The following is a 16,943-nucleotide window of genomic DNA, read 5'->3' as shown; positions in this document are numbered from 1 at the left end:
TCGGGGGCAGGGATGGGTACTTTAGTCTGAATCTACTGGCTCCTTGGTCCCTTGTTGTCCGTTGTGTGCTGCAGTACCGCCGGTGGCCACCGGTCCCGACGGCGGCAGCAGAGAGCACAGAGAGTTACTGCGATTTCCAAGTCTGCGACGACTCCCTTTTGTTTTGTTTTTTTAGATTCAAGTAATTCAGACATTATGCTCTAACGTTTCCGCTTTCAGGACACAAACAACGTGGAGCGCCCCCCACTGGTGAATCTGCAGGTTGACGGACGCTCAGGTCGGCTGCGTACTTCCAGCAGCGGGGGGGGAAAACAAACAGCGATACATACAAACAGTCCCATAAATACAGCTCCGTCTGTTCCCCCGGTGTCCGAACGGCTTCCCCGACGGGAGTCCGGTGGGCGGGTTGCGGGTGTGTGGAGTGTGTGTGTGTGTGCACGACCGCGAGGGCCTGGCCGTCCTCCGTGTCCGTGTCATACACACACACACACATGCTGTACTTCCAAGTTTTCTTCCGAGCTTCCTTGCGCCGAGCCACGCCGGGCGCCTGCCCGGCCGCCCTCTGACCTCCCAACCCCACCCGATTCTTTGACCCCTCCCTTGCCCCCCCCCACCCGCTCCACCCCCTCCACCCCCCCAACCCGTCAGCCTGTGTGTGCGTGCTATAGGCAGCCTTTGCAGAGCGCCACCTGGCCCTTCATGTAGTCACGGCAGGGGCAGATGCGGCGCAGTGACGCGTGGGCGCCGGCGCAGCTGAACAGCAGCAGGTCCGACTGGAAGATGCAGTGGCGGCGCGTGTCGCTGTACGCCGGCACCACTGTGTCGGCGCTCGACTCCACCGTCTGACAGTCCACACCGAACCTGAGGGAGTGAGAGGGGGAGGGAGAGAGAGAGAGAGAGAGAGAGAGAGAGAGAGAGAGAGATGAACTGCCGTTGCACAGCATCCACTGTAACATTTTGATTGCTTTTTTGTATGTTTTTATGCTTCATATTTTCTTGTTCTGCCAGTAAAGCTAGTTTGAATTTGAGAGGGAGAGAGACAAAGAAAATATGTTGAGAAAAAGAGAGAGAGAGAGAGAGAGAGAGATAGAGAGAGAGTGAGAGAGAGAGAGAAAGAAAGACAGTCTTAAAAAGAGAGAGACAGGGAAAGAGACAGAGAGAAGTTTAGTGTTTTAGGCGCATGCACACAGACACACACACACACCCCTAATGTAATGCTAATCAGCCTCTTGACCCATTTATCCCAAGCAAAACAAAGTGGGCCCTCCAGTGGTCATAACTTGCTACTGCAGACTGCAGTTCATTTAAAATTACCACTGAACGACATGCGCATGAATTCATATCAGTGTTGTGGCGCCACCTGCTGCCTAGAGGATGACATTCATTTTAGAAAAAAAAAAAATCACTACAGACTTAACTAAAAGCAACTAAGGAACTGTCAGAAATGGCATGCTATTGGTGTGTGTGTGTGTGTGTGTGTGTCCCACCTGGCCAGGTCCTTGTCCTTGTTGAGGTGTTGGAAGAAGGAGGGCTCGCAGATGAGCTGGGCCTCCTGGCACACCTGCTTGCAGGAGCGGCCGGGATCGGCCAGCTTGACCTGCAGAGCGCTGAGCGGCGGCCACATCACCTGGCCGTGGCAGAAGTCCTGAGGACACCACATGAGACGACACAACATGACTCAAAACACCGCTACGTGATGTAATCCAGGTCCGAAGACCGAGTCCCGTCTGCCGACACACCCACTATAAACTGAAAGGTCTTTGGTCGGAAACTGAATGAAGTCAGATTTTCCCTGCCCTATCGCACTAAATGACCATAATACATCTTGTTCTAGAGTGAAAATATCGCTTTTCTATTTCTATTTCTGTCCAACACAGGCTGCCATCCATGCCGCTGCGATTCCCACCGGCCGCCGATAGATGTCGATACAAGTCACAGATTGCTTCGTGCCCCTTTGAAGTCATCCTGAGGGGGTTTGGGTTTAGTTCTCATTCAGCGATCATCACGTCTCAGTAGAACTTAATAGACTCTGATAAGCTCTAATAGACTCTGATAAGCCCCTTGCAAGTGCTATCAGTGGTTCCAGTTGGGGAAACGGAACACTTAACCTGGCGTGGTTCTCCACAGATTTGGTACGTATCCCTTAAAAGAAAACGGAGTCAACCCGCGTCATGACCCACTTTCATGGCCAAACACACAGGATGGTGAACTTTGATACTTGGATAGATTTTTGTGCTTTTTTCAGGCTGGTTTATTTGATTAACTATTAGAATACACATTATTTCACAAGAGGCATTTCTCACTACAGTTACAGATTGATAATGTGCAGCTGGTACCTGGTTCTCGATGAAGGCGTTGACTCGCTGCAGCATCCCCTCGCAGGTGAACTCATAGGGCAGGTAGGGCTCAGTCTGATCGCACACACACACACACACACACACACACACACACACACACAGACAGAGTGGTCAGTGAAGAGTCAGAGGCCACGATTGCATGCTTCATATATTCAAGAAGCCAGTGTGTGTGTCTGAACAGAGGCAGTCGTGAGCTTGTTTCTGTGTGTGTGTGTGTGTGTGTGTACATGAAGGCGCACACTCATAGCTCCTCGGCCCTGCTGAAACGTTAGCCCGCTGTCTGCTCTCTGTACCAGTGTCTTTGGAGTCTCGTCAGCCCGGCTCTCCTCCAAAAAGACTCTCATGTGCGGAGGGAGAACTTCAAACGGGATGGGCCGACAACCGAGCCCATTGTTTGCGCGCCGAGCCGGTCGGCGCTTTCTGGAGATCTTTGCGCGGCGAGGAGGGCGAGGAGGGCGAGGAGGGCGAGGAGGGAGGGAGGGTGTGAAAGCCAAGCCGGAGCCTGGTAGGCTGCAGCCCGCCGCGGCTCACAAAGCATATGAGGCTCAGCAGGCTTGTCCGATGAACAAACCCATTGTGCCGGCCCGCTCGGCGGAGCACAACACGACACGAGGTCCGGGCCCCGGACGTTAAATATGCATGGGCTCCGGACGGGGAGGAGGAAAGGGATCTCTCTCTCTCTCTCTTTCTTTCTTTTCCCCCCTCACTTTCTCCTCCTCTCTGGCTGGGTTTCCGTCCCATTTTTGGGGAGAATTATGACGTATCCGATTAGAAATGGGAATGGAAACGGCAAAATTCAACCTAATTTTCCCCAATATCACAACAAAAAGTTTTTCCACTCACGGAAAGCGGAAAATTATTTTGACAAAAAAGAAATTTCGCAATAAATAGTGATACATAATAGTGTACATAAGTTGATATGACCAACATTAGCTGACACAAAAGAATGGTAACCAATACTAATCAATTACATCATTGTCAAATGTCAAATATAAAAACACATCCTCCAGAAAAATGTATTCATTCAATATTGGTTTCATTCAGTATACTAATTGTGGTGGAAGTTTTCTGTAATAAAGAGACTTGGAGATGAGAAGTTGTCCTTCTGTTATCTTTATTGCTTCCAAGCAAGACGCAATGCCCACCCAACGAGTGTGTGAGACAAAGAGCGAAACAATGAGCTTTGTCCACCCTTCTTATAATCATGTAGTAGAAACAGCCGAGTCATGAGAAGTCCGGCACATTCTTATACTTGAAACATTCTACAATTAAGGTGCATCTGTGCAAGACAAAATCCAGTTCCAACCGGACACTCAAGGCCTTCTCTGGTCAGAACCTTTGTTTATCTCAAACTGGTGGAGAATGGAAAATTACTGAAGACAGAGACAGCATTCAACTGAGAGATGGTATCATGCTTGATACGTGATAAATAGAATGGCCAGGTTCCGGAGATGAAAGATTTCCAGTGCAAACAAGGACCAATTCAACTAGCCACTGTCTTATCTGTCTCAGGTCAGGTCAAAGGCATGAGAGATGTGCTGATCAGCAGTTTGTACATTTCCACACAGAGATGAGCTCTCATAATAATACAAAGAGTGTACAGTACAGATATTAAAGACATATAGAATAGTATAATAGTGTAATTTCCTCCACACTACTCAATTCAAAAATTGTCATTATCCAGGAAATGTGGTTTCATCGCTATTTCTCCCATTATTTCTATATCTACAAAAACATTTCTGCCTCAATCAAGCATCAAAACTTTTTTGCGATATTAGGGAAATTCGATGCATTCTAATTTGCATCAAAACACAACCCCAGCTTGTGTGTGTGTGTCATCTCTGCGGGCGGCCAGCCGTCGGTGCGCAGACAGCTGCTTAGCGCTCAGGCATCAGAGTGATATGAATTCAGGCGTGGCCGTCTGCAGACGTGGTGCAGCGGTGAAGACCAGACGCACTTGTTATCAGTCCCTAAGGTCAGATGTGAATTAGGCAAAAGTGCCTTGATGTATTCTGCTGCCTCGACATGCAAAATGATTTAGTTGAAAGAGCTGCTGTCTCTCTGCGAGTTTAAACGGATAATGAGGGATTTTGTGTCAGACTCGGTGAGGAGCTGTCTGTACTTTGTTTAGTCAAGATTTGAATAGGTTTGACACCGTGAACTTCCTGGTCTCATATTGGACAAGTGTCTTTAAAGAGGATTTTACTTTGTTTTGCATTTTATGTGAATTTGACTCCATTTTGCCTTTGTTTGTCTTAAGGCTGCTTTTGTGGCTTCTTAGTGTCAGTGGGACTAATGTAGTTAATAAAATAAATAAAAGACTGATGAACTGACCCATTAAAATCATATTTCTCTTTCCCTCTCCAAAACTCAGGTTCACTGTCAGTCACCGTCTCTGGTAATATTTATGTCAGTAAATACCTCATCTTGCTTGTTCCCCATCCTCGAGTATGATTGATTTGAATGCACTTTGGTTGGCTCCATGAACCAAAGTTTATTTACGTATCTGTAGTTGCTATATGCGGATTGGAGAGGCGTCTTATCTTATCTTATCACCCGGGAAACATGTTAATTCAGGTGTCATGGGGTTACCTTCTGGCTGAGGATGGAGCGGATGGCCCTCTCCACCTCGGCAGGGTTTTCAATGTCCACCGTCCAAACGTGGGGCTGACCGATGTACACCTCAGCATACGGGTGTTGAGAAGTCAGCTGTAGAGAGGGGAGGAGAGGAGAGGAGAGGAGAGGAGAGGAGAGGTCAGGTCTAAACAGAGTCATTTCTTGAATAAAACAGTCTGCAGCAGCACAGTGAAAGCTCCTGGGCGGCTCCCGGCAGCTCTGCCCCCCCCTCTCACCTCTCTCAGAGTGGGCTTGCCCTTGAAGAAGTCGGTGTTCTTGCTGCTCTTGGGCGGGGTGAACTTGGGGTTGAGGAAGGCGCAGCCGTTGGCTATGGCCTCCAGGGGGGCGGGACCCTCATAGGGGAAGGACAGGCCCACAAACAGCTGTGTTGGAGAGGAAACAACAAGAGCCACCAACTGGTTTTAGACATTCTCAGTTCAGTCACGCTTTGAAATCGCTGTAAACTCGATGGCAAGTTCATGCATGTAGTTCTAGAGGTTGTGTACATTCAGGTGACGGAGAAAATTCACACTCCAACTTCACGTCCGACTCTGCCTGCTGAATCACATCTTGAATATCTCTCACCTCTATTCACTCTATTATGCTCTGATTTTGAATTTCAGAAAAAATCCCCTCCGCTGCTCTCCTCAGCCCTTATTTCCTTCATTTCTTTTCCAAGCACTTCTCCACATGATCGCTCTAGCTCCACGGGAATAGTGCGACTGCACTGCGGCCCTGACTCTTGACTTTCTCACTATTGCTTGCATGCAGTGTTGGGGATTTAGGAATGAAAGTAAGAGAAAAGTTCAGTTTTGTGTTTAGAGAACCTGGACCGCTTTTTTTTTGTGTGCGCTGACCCATCGCAAGGAAGAGAAGAGGTGGGGTTTCACGGTTTGTAGGCAGCTGAAAGTTTCGTTTTGAAAATGGAGAAAGTAGCGGTAGAAAAGCCGGTATCAGCTGTTACTCTGATCATAAAGAGGCAAGAGTGCTGTGGGAGTTTCTGCTGTGCGTTTGCTGATAGTAGCAGCGACTGCAGCTCGCCCTTATGGAAACAAACTCCCTTTTCATTATCAGCACAAAATGCAGTCGAGGCAGCGCTTTTTCTCTTAAAAAAAGAAACAAAACAGAATAGTGTGAAAATGCCCGAAGACTGCCTTCCCTCTCTGCTCCACATCGCACCATGGGTTTATTGGGGTTTAACCGTTTCACAGGCCAGCAAATGTTTGGTGAAGAGGGAGCACCTCGGCCGTTTGGGAAGTGGAAACACATGGTACCTGGGACAGTAATGACAGGCTACATGCAGCATGGTGCTCACACACACACACATACACAATTAGAGAGACCGCATTAATGCTCTGCAAAAGTACTACAGAGACAATCAATGTTTTAACCTGTCTGTAAGAAATGTATACGTGGCAGTAATACTGTGCACAGGTTTACTTTTAAATGACTAATTTTGCACACACATACGTACTCTAACACACCCAAACACACACTCACACTCACATATACAGTGGCCTATATACGGAGGAGGGAAGGGGGCTCTAATAACAAGTTCATTCTTCCAGATGGGCAAAGCAAATATTTGCGGGGCTGTTGCAGCATGCCGCAACCAGAGGAGGCTTGTCCGAGGAGCACGACTCAGGGAGAGAGGGAGAGGGAGAGGGAGAGAGAGGGAGAGAGGGAGAGAGAGAGAGAGAGAGAGAGCGAGCGCACAATTAGGGCCAGTGCTCATTTAGTGGAGGGCCTGAGCTCGCTACAATGGCTAGTCTGTGAGTGGCTGTGTGTGTGTGTGTTTGTTTGTGTGTGTGTGTGTGTGTGTGTGTGTGTGTGTGTGTATGTGTGTGTGCCCATAGGAACAGAACAGAAAGCTTCTTCAGGTCCTCCTCACACTGCTGGACTGACTCTCTCTCTCTGACACACACACACACACATTATGCCAAGCTGTACCACGTACATCTGTGACGCTGGAATAAATCAGACTTGTGTTTTGAGTTATGACGGGTTAAGAAATAAACAAAACTTCCATCTAACTCGGTCGAACTCTTTCAGCTCATATGTGAATACACGTCCGACTACAATAAACCCTCTGCCAACAGGTGGCAGCAAAGCACACCGCTTCCTTCGTGTGTGTGTGTGAGAGAGAGTGTGTGTGTGTGTGTGTCTGCAGAAGCTCCTGAGCACTGAGAAACAGTCAACCACTATTTATAGGGAGCAAGACGGAGGGGAGGGGAGAGAGAGAGAGAGAGAGCGCTGCTATGGCTGGGAGGGAAAGCAGTGAAGCCATACAGAGACGTTCTCTGCCAGTACTGAAGCTGTCGGACACAACAAAGATAGGAATGGATGGATGAATAAATGGATGAATGAAGGAAAAGGTGGACAAATGTATGATGTAGCTGACCTTGAATGAAGTACACCGATTCAGGTGAATGATTTCAGCGTGGAAACACACTGAATGGACAAAATATCAGGAACATTTTCCTGATATTGAGTTCTGTCTCAAACCTCAAATCCAGTATAACTGAGGTTTTGTCCTATTGGTTTTTTTTTTAAATAGTGTTGCCATTCCCACATTTTTCCGAGTTAACACCGGACAAATGAAGGATTCAAATCTGTTCACTTCTTTAAAGGGAAAAAAGGACAACTTCCACTTCATACCTACTAGTAGTAGTTGTAGTAAAGACAACCATGCAGTGCAGGTTCATGGGAGCGGGGGCAGAGAGAGAGAGAGAGAGAGAGAAAGTGATAGACGGAAAGCGAGGCAGAGGAAGTGAGCGGCAATTAGAGAGAGGAAGAGACAGACAGACAGACAGACAGAGGAGAGAGAAAAGGGAGAGAAACGGCGTCGTCTGGCCTCGCTCAGCCTCGCGATGCAGGAAGCGTTGTCGCACCTCTATCTCTCCGTCTCTATCGGCGGTTTGATCACTGACACCGTCTTTCCCCCCGATAAAGTGCGGCTTGTCAGGGCCTCGTCGCAGGAAACTTTGTCAGAGATGGAAATCAAATGTCAGCGTCGTCAAGCGGTGACATATTCCTCTTCAGAGAAGTGCCTCCACGCAGAGAGATGTTTTTTTTTACTGTACACCCGAGTCGGCGGCGAAACCCCAGGGGGCCAATTAGCTCCGGCAGTCTGTTTGCAGGTACAGTAAATGTGTTGTTTAAGCGGCGCGGGGAAAACTCGTGGCGGGAACACCTCCTGTTTTCCTTGTTAGCTCTTAAACAACAATACGGGCTAAAATGCTTGGGTTTTGTGGGATTTAATTGGCCATTCCCCTCCGGGTTTCCACGCACAACCACGAGTAATGAGAAGATACAGAAGTCTCTCTCTTCTCTGACGGTCTATCCTGCCTCAACTCTGGCTTCACGTCGCTCTTTCTTCTTCTATCCCCTCTCTCTCTTTATCGCTCCTCATCTCTGACTCTGTGTCTCTCTCTGTCTGTATCTCCTCCCTCCCTGGTTGCTCTTTCAAAGCTGGTGTTTCCAGCGGGCCGGCAGGAAAGCGCCTGGTCTCAGAAGCTCAGGAAATCGAACGTCCCTTTCATCTTCTTCCTCTTCAGAGGAGGAGGATGAAGACCGGTCCATTTGCATTGGCGGACTGTTGTCCCCTATTGCTGTGAGCATGAGAGAAAAGCAGTCCCTAAATAAATGTGTCCATTGATTAATGACTTGGTTTGACATCATTGGACCGTTTATTGTCGTTAATGCCACATTGGAACCAAGCCTCGTCTGTTTGCGTTTGGTCTTTTTGCTTTGGTGAGAAGTGCTAAAGCATTTCATGAACTGGAGTAGATGGAAAATCTGAGAGCTAATTTGGGTGTAAAAGCTCAACACTCATTCTACAAGTGCTCAAAGTTAGGCTCTTGGCATCTAGGGTTGGAGGCTTTTCCTCTTCTTCTTCTTGGTTTCTAGCTGCTGGAGCTTCATATTCACAAGAACCTATCCAGGGCCATATGCCAGTTCTTCCATGAAGTGCTACCTAAGGGCACGCTTTTTGCCATTGAGATGAATTTAAAAAAAGTGATGTTTCTTTTAATGTATAGCCGCTGACAGTGATCCGTGGCCTCCTCCAGAGAGCTCCCTCCACGCGGTACGCTCGAGTCTGGGCACGGCCTTTGTTGCTTGTGTCCTTGTCTTTGTGAATGAGAGTGGTTGAGTTGTGAGAGGAGGGGACAAGTCACGACATGAATGGAGAAGTGCTTCAGCGGAGGGTTGGACCGAGGACAGGCTCGGGGGAACTACAGGCACTCCGCTCGAGGCTCCATCGGCTCTATCTATCCTCTGTTCACATCAAGAGACGCTCTTTTGTCGCCCAAGCGTCTCTTCTTTAGTAGTATTTCTGCTTTTCCAACATCTCGATTGGCCACAATGTTTATGAATTGAATTGTGTTTAAAAACTTAAATCTTGAACGTTTGATGACTGCAAATGAGCCGTCTTGTGCTGCCCTCTTCATTTGATTGCGACCGGAATGGCTTCTTTCAAAAGAATTCACAAACAACCCGTTGCTGGAATGCTCCGAGCAGATTTCAACACCTTGGGACTTGGAAAAAAAACAGTCTGCAGAGAAGGCGAGTTCTAATCTATAAAGAATTGAAAGAATGTCAAAGGAAAAGTGTGGGAGTTCGCTCTGCGGCTTTCATATCCATCTACTCACCTTGGTCTCTCGGAGGAGGAACTGCAGGTCCCGGCCGCTCAGGATGCCGTGGTTCTTGACGTAGCTGGGCAGGTGCACGGTGCTGGTGCCGTGCACGGTGCCGTGGACCTCCGTGTAGCTGTGGATGATGTCCAGGTATTTCTTCTTGTCCTGTGACACACAGGGAGAGAAGAACAAAACAGCTGCAAGATTTAGTCTTCCTTCAGCTTCACTGAAACAGATCCCTTCCCTGACAGGAATTGAGGAATTTCCAAAATGACACCTAATCTTACAAAATGACTGCTGGCACACAAGTAAAACTGATTTTGTAAAAAGCCTTTCGGTTATTATCAATGTTCCCTCTAAGCCAGTGGTGTCTAGTCCTGTGCCATGGAGTCTGCAGGGTATTTAATACTAAAATTTTGGAGACTGGAGTCATGTACATGTTTTGAACAACTGAGTGAAATTCAGATGTTAACAAATTTCAATAAACTGCAATCTACTGTAGCATCCTGGAACTCTTCAGTCAGGAACACTGAAGAACCATTTATTGCTCAAATGGTTGTACAGTTGTATTTGGCAGTGCAGGTTCTGCTCTCTAGGGCTCACAGTAAGAATCCAAGCAGCATGCTGAAGATTTCATGGAGGAACACCATCAACCCACTATAGGGTATAGGGAACACAGCCCAGCAGACACAAATATTGAGATATTGAATATATAAACCCACAGAGCCTTACAATCCCAGTATATTGATTAATGATAAGGAGAAGGCTGGGGCTCCACCAGTAACAGCAGTGCGTGGCAGGTGGAAACCGCAGGGAACGATGAGGAGCCGACAGCTTGCTGAAGTGTCCAGACGTGATTGGTGCTTGCTTGGATCAGCTGACGGTCGGCCTCTGCGTCCGAATTACGTACGTGTCCTGCCTGAACTGCCGCGAGCTTCATTTGTTTTATGAATGTGGATCAGTATCATTACTTTGTTGCGTGGCCCGGTGAACTTTTGTTCGAGCTACCTGACTGACCATCTGGCCACAATGGCAGACGGAGCCAAAAATAGCATCCTATGAAGAGCATCAGTGTGCACAATTGCCTGCTATTGTTACCAAAGTCTACCTGATCCACAGTGTCCTTGATCAAAAGGGATGATAAAGCATTCTAACAATGCCTATGCAACTTGCAAAAATAAAGTCTAACCTACTTCTATTACAAAGGTAATGCTACCCATCTGAATATATGGTGGTCGAGGTCAAAGGTAAAAGTAGGAAAGGGAGAAACGACAATCACATATCCCACAATTAGTTTTATTTATTAAAGTTCTGGAACTTAATTAAACTGTGCTGATGGAAACGAACTGCCTCAAACAGGATCAAAATATCAGCATCACGCAATAAAGCGAGCCCCGTAATCTCCACAGATGAACAAAACACCAATCTTGGTGTATTTATCCATCTAGCGAGACATCCTGATTAAATTTCTCTGCTGATCTTACCTGGCACACCTCGCTCAAAAGGAACAAGGTGCGGTATCTGACCTTACTTCTCCAATGGCAATATCCTCATAATCCAAATAATGAAAATGGGGCAGGGAGGAGGAAGAAATAAATCTACTTGGGTAATAACTGCTGCTCTTGTGGAGAATTGGTCCAGAAACGGTATGAATTCAATTCCGGAGAGTACGTGTGATTGTTCAACAGTCACCGCTACGCAAGACGGACGGAAATAATGTCAAACACGCTATTTTCTGGAAGGACACTCTGACATTGAATGAAATTTGAGGGTAGACACATTACATTTAGCAAACAGTCAGGTTTACAGAGTGTTAAATAGAGGAACTGCAGTCCAGTTCCTAAAACACACTTATAGAGACATGCTTTTATATAGCATGGGAGTTTGCTAATGTTTTATGTTGCGTTATTCTTATGGTTTTATTACTTTTCTTTCTGAATGTACTTTTCTTTCTGAATGTACGTCCCAATTCTTATCTACTTATTACATTTATGTTTCCATGTTTTTGTGCCTTTTTGTAAAACACACACTGCTTTTAGATAACTGCTAAATAAATAAAGTGTATTACTAATATTAATTCAATGTACAGTACAACACCGCTACTTTAGACAAACACCTGTAGAAACACCATATGGACTTATATCAAAAAAACAACACTCATTTTTATCAATATGTACGCAAGCATATTTACTTGCATAATACAAAGCCTTTGATCATCCCCACTACTGGGACTGTCACAGCAGGTCTTTGATTTTTAAAAATCAAAGACCGTGTATAACCCTGCAAACTTGCACACACACAAAAAAAGCCCCCAGGGGTGCTGCTGAACTGTGGTGCAACATTTGTCTTTTTCATCTTGTCCTGTACCTGCTACAGACAGGCCCGCATGTCATGCGCCACGCACGCCTCTTCAAGCTGAGCTATTCAGGGAGGCAGTAAAGATGAAAGCTAGCCATTTCCTCCGTAATGACAGGATACTGCAAAGGCACATTCACACACACACACAGGAATATTACTGATTTCCAATACTCTCTCTGCTGAGCAACACTCATGGGGCAACATAGCCTCATTATTGTATAAGGCTACATGTTTCGAATTTACACACAAAGCAACTCCCACACACAACCTGCTTTTGAAACTGTTTCTGCCTCCGGACCTTTCTGGGAAGCCTGTTTTCCAGAATTTTCTCCTTTCAGTGTGTGTGTGTGTGTGTGTGTGTCTGCCTCAGTGTCTCCTTGTGGAGCTTGAATTCCAGGTAGCCGCTCGTCGGTGCCCCTGGAGGCCTGGCTATCAGATGCCTCCAGCCAGCCTGCTGTAACTAAAGCAGCCCTGTGTGTGTGTGTGTGTGTGTGTGTGTGTGTGTGTGTGTGTGTGTGTGTGTGGCGGAGTCCTAATTAGAAGGTGAAATCACAACCCTGTAATCCTTTCACTCAAGAGAGCTGAGCACAGGACCTGTGTGTGTGTGTGTCTGTGTGTTTGTATGGAGGGATTGTTAGAGGAAGGTTATTGGTAAGTATTAGGAGATGCAGAGGTAAAATGATGCACACTGGCACACACACACACACACACACACACACACACACACACACACAAATCTAGACAAGGTCATACATAATAAGGCCAGAAAAAGATTAGTTCTGCCAATTTCATCAGCTGACAACTTGTACATTCACACTCTGTACCAGGCAGAGAAGAGTTAGTAAATATAACTAATGTTGATATTTGTCAGTATTTACCTTTCTATGGGTCAGGCTAAAACCCCAATGACCCCACTGATGACATCAATGGTATCAATGATATAAGATGATGATGATGATGATCGCATGAAAGCAGACATTAATTTGATATGTATTATGATGCTGGGAATGGTTTGTTAACAGAGAAGCATGTGACTTGAATGTGACTGTGGTGAAAAAACACAAACGCTACTGAGTGTCATAAGATCTCCAAAGGCAGCAGGATGTGTATGATGTGTGTGTATTGTGACCGTGTGTGTGTGTGTGTGTGTGCCATGACCCTCCCAGGCAGTCCCTAAACAAAGCTTTACAGTCAGAGGACATCACTAGCCTGATGCTCTCTGGAGCATGGCCTGCTTCTCACTTGCACACACACACACACACAAGACAACCACAGACACAAACAGAGAGGCAAGATAGGTGGGAAAAAGCAAAGCACACGCGCATTTTTAGATCCCCGCTGAACGACATCTAAACTATCTACGTTGGAATTTTCCTCGCCTTTCCTTCTTGTAATGATATTATGGCAGCTTTCATACATAAGCCTTTCTCTGCTGTCGAAAGAACACTTCGTCACTTAGTAATGCTCGCAGGCATGAAGAGAGACGGATAACATTGCAAGAGAGTTTGCTTTTTCCCCCGGATAGCCCGCGTGTGTCAGTACCGTATGCGGGTGTGTGTACATGTAGATGTGTGTGTGTTTCAATATGTGATTTGAAACCAGGAAGCAGATCAATTGCGGCGGCCTTGTACAGGAGCCCGTGCTCTCGGGAGGCGGGGGGAGGTTTATAAAATCGTTGCTTCAGCTGGAGAGCTTGATTGAAATGTGTGAGGAGGAGGAGGAGGAGGAGGAGGAGGAGGAGGGGGAGTTTTATGACCTTGTAAATCAGAGGGAATTTGTAAACCCCGGCCAGGAGAGGAAACAGGAGAGGCGGCGGCTGCTTTCCGCCGACAGAGGGAGAGGGCTGAGCGATGGGCGTCCGGGGAGGAAGGCCTGCTGGCGGAGAGACGCGGGCGCGAGACGCACGGCGAGGCCGAGCAGGTACAGATACACAGCTGACCCGCTCTTTATGTCTGCTAGTATTACAAAGAAACAGTCCAGAAGTAACATTTTCCTATAAATATATGTCTACTGTCACCGATTGATATAACATAATAGTGATTCCTATACCCAGTTCATAAAGCTTTTCCATTTGCTGTTCTAAACACCTGGCGTCTCTTTCCTGGATTTTGATGATTACCACTTTAATCAATAGCAATGAAATAATAATTGAATGTTATTTTTCTGCCAAGCAATAAAAGTCTTGAATAGTAGCTAAACATGGTTTCTAAGCGACACTTAAATCCTGGCATGAGTAGTGATTTTCAGTTAATTTCTTTGTTAATTAATATTCAGATTTACCGTTACGGGATCAAAGGTGTGTGTTTATCAGGTATTCTACAGTGCGGCTCAGCCAATCAGCAGCGAGGAACAGAACTACCCGTTTTCTAATCTGTGGTTTGGCTGGGAACAAACGAGCTGGGGATGAGAGTGCACAGCGTGGTTTTTCTCTTTTGTTATTCAACTCTGTGTGTTCCTATAGAGGCAGAGCTCCGGGGCTGAGAGCCGATTCTGATGTTTCAGCGCTTTAGCGTGACAGGTAGCGATGTCAAGACACGGGGGCTGGAATAGCTTAATCTCTACTTTATCGCATGTTTCCATCTGAAGCAATCAACTTCATCTCTCACTTCACACCTCAACACTGTATCGGACGTAAGCATTGTATTCCTTGTGTTCTCTCTTTTATGTGATACTGATTGTGTTTTGATGTTATACATTGCTGCATGTTGCCGGTCTGCAAAAAGAGATTCTTAACCTCAATGTCACTAAACTAGTTTAAAACCTAAAACATCCTTATGGTATTTCTATACTCGTCAAGTCTACTGCAGGTAACATCAAGAGCGGAGGAGAGCCTTGGCTAAGGAAAGCCTCATCAGGATTCAGACAGGTGCACTTGGTTCGACTTACTCGACCCTGAAACCGCCTTCAACATCACACATCAAACGCACCTCAGATCGTCCTCCCATCTGAAATGATTTCAAATTTACAGTCTCTGGCGCTGCTAAACTAGAAGCATGGCAGCGAGGACAAAAATCCACTGGTCCTTCCTTCGCAGAGGAAGGAAAAATCATTTTCCCGTACAACCCCTGACACCCACACACCCACCCACCCCCCCGACCACACACACACATACACACACAGATCCTACTATACATGCTATACATGGCAGACAGAGAATGCTCAGAGTTCTACGCAAAAGACAGACACACTTAGAAAGACAGCTAGACAGATAGATGTATAGGTAGAGAGACAGGTCTACAGGTTCGCTAGACAGACAGATGTAACGTAGTTGGATAGATGTAAAAGCTGATAGACAGCCAGATAGATAGATACTTTAGTAATCCCCATAATCCCCAGGGGGAATTTGGGGTGCCAGCAGTATCCATAAGTATGCTGGAGTGCAGTCAGGTGATGCTATTTGTGTCCATGCCCGGCCACGTCCCATTAGCTGTAATGGTGTAGAACCTATTGGAGTTTGGTGGCCGGCCAGAGCATGTAGCTTGGCTGTCAGATACTCGAGGAGCTGGTCTGTGTGTGTGAGAGTGAGTGAGGAAGGAGGAATGAAAGGAATGAAAAGTCAGAACAAGAAAGAACATAGAGAGAAAGGTGGAAGAAGAGAGAGAGAGACACACGAGGAGAAAGACGAGGAAAGAGTCAGAGACGACGCTGCGAGACCGAAGCACACACATGAGCCGGTGGAGCCCTGAGCAATTTTCCAGGTTTCTCCCAAGTACAAGAAAAATAAATGAAAGAACACATGCCCCGACTGTAATATCCCTCTGTCCTGCGGCGATGGCGACACCTGTAATGTCGCACGCTTCATTGGGCGCAATTAAAAGCTTTGTGCCGTGTACACGGAAGCTAACAACACCAGGGGGAATCTTAACGGCGTCTCCGTACATCCAAAAGTCTACTTAGTGGAGTGTGCCGCGAACAAAACAAGCGCATGTGGGAGGAGTCCATATAATTTCAAGCCTAATTACCACAAATGAGTGCAAACCTAGGAGTAATGTAGGTCCTTGGTCAATTTAATGTAAGCAGGGATGGGATCGAAACCAAAACAGCATTCATAACCAATGCTCTTGTCATCTTTTTGCTCAATAAAAGAGAGTGAACATTTCTGTCATTTTGCAACTAGGCTAGACTTGTCCGTGCCAAGAAGGGATGATGACTAATTATGAAAAAAATGAACTGGGGGATTGGGGTGGGTTATAGTTTTTGGATGATTCAACTTCAATCTGATATTTAGAGAGCGTGACAAGAAAAGTGGAAATTTTTGAAATGGAATTTGTTATACCGCTCATTACTAGGAATATCACTGTAATGTTTTACTGAGAAAAGCATTACCATCCAACACCTTCTGAAAGTGTGGGTCTAATTCAGTGGAACATCTGTGATATGAGGTGTAAATGTGATAACCTCAATAGTACTTCCCACTCTAACCCGCGCCTCTTTCCACTAACATGCGAGCCGGGTTTCTCTATTGGTATTCACGCTGGTTTGATGGCATTAGAGAGCTACATCAGATCAGAAATGATAAATAACAGACTATTATATAACAGAGGTGTGAGCAAGTCCACTTGAGTCCCAAGTCAGTCTCAAGCCTTGAGGCACAAGTCTCAAGTCAAGTCCGAAGTCTAAATGTAGATTACCAAGTCAAGTCCAAGTCATTAATGTCAAGTCTCAAGTCTAAATGTAGAACAGCAAGTCAAGTCAGAACAAATCAAGAGTCCAGTATCAATTGAATATCTTAAAGAAAACTAAATATCTAGAACTTTTCAATGCAATATGGTTTTAATAGGATAAAAACTTGGTAAGAGCATCATGAGTTTGATTTCTAGAATCAGTTTCAACTTCAATAAATTCAATCATTCCATACAAATTCAGAAAAAATAATTTAAATTCAGTTGTCTGCTGGAACAAATCTCATCACTTTCAATCTAAGTCATTTACACAAACACAAGATCTTTCTCAAGACTTTAGAAACCTTTTCAAG

General features: G+C 46.0%; 1 protein-coding gene across 2 annotated transcripts in view; it reads right to left on the bottom strand.

Moving 5' to 3' along the window:
- Window positions 1-646: 646 nt before the first annotated feature.
- Window positions 647-16,943, bottom strand: part of mgat5 (alpha-1,6-mannosylglycoprotein 6-beta-N-acetylglucosaminyltransferase) — a 92,984-nt gene continuing 76,687 nt past the window's right edge. For both annotated transcript variants that reach the window (XM_071908443.2, XM_071908444.2), the window contains 6 exons: window positions 9,626-9,775; window positions 5,210-5,356; window positions 4,950-5,066; window positions 2,337-2,411; window positions 1,488-1,645; window positions 647-861 (listed from right to left, as the gene is read on the bottom strand). In XM_071908443.2, coding sequence (XP_071764544.1) covers window positions 663-861; window positions 1,488-1,645; window positions 2,337-2,411; window positions 4,950-5,066; window positions 5,210-5,356; window positions 9,626-9,775 — 846 coding nt within the window. In that variant the 3' untranslated portion in view covers window positions 647-662. The remainder of the gene's footprint in view (window positions 862-1,487; window positions 1,646-2,336; window positions 2,412-4,949; window positions 5,067-5,209; window positions 5,357-9,625; window positions 9,776-16,943) is intronic.

Source organism: Centroberyx gerrardi, chromosome 21 (genome assembly GCF_048128805.1).
Source record: "Centroberyx gerrardi isolate f3 chromosome 21, fCenGer3.hap1.cur.20231027, whole genome shotgun sequence".
NCBI lineage: Eukaryota > Metazoa > Chordata > Actinopteri > Beryciformes > Berycidae > Centroberyx > Centroberyx gerrardi.
Note: the sequence above shows the minus strand (reverse complement) of the source record. Positions and strands in the feature narration are given on the sequence as shown.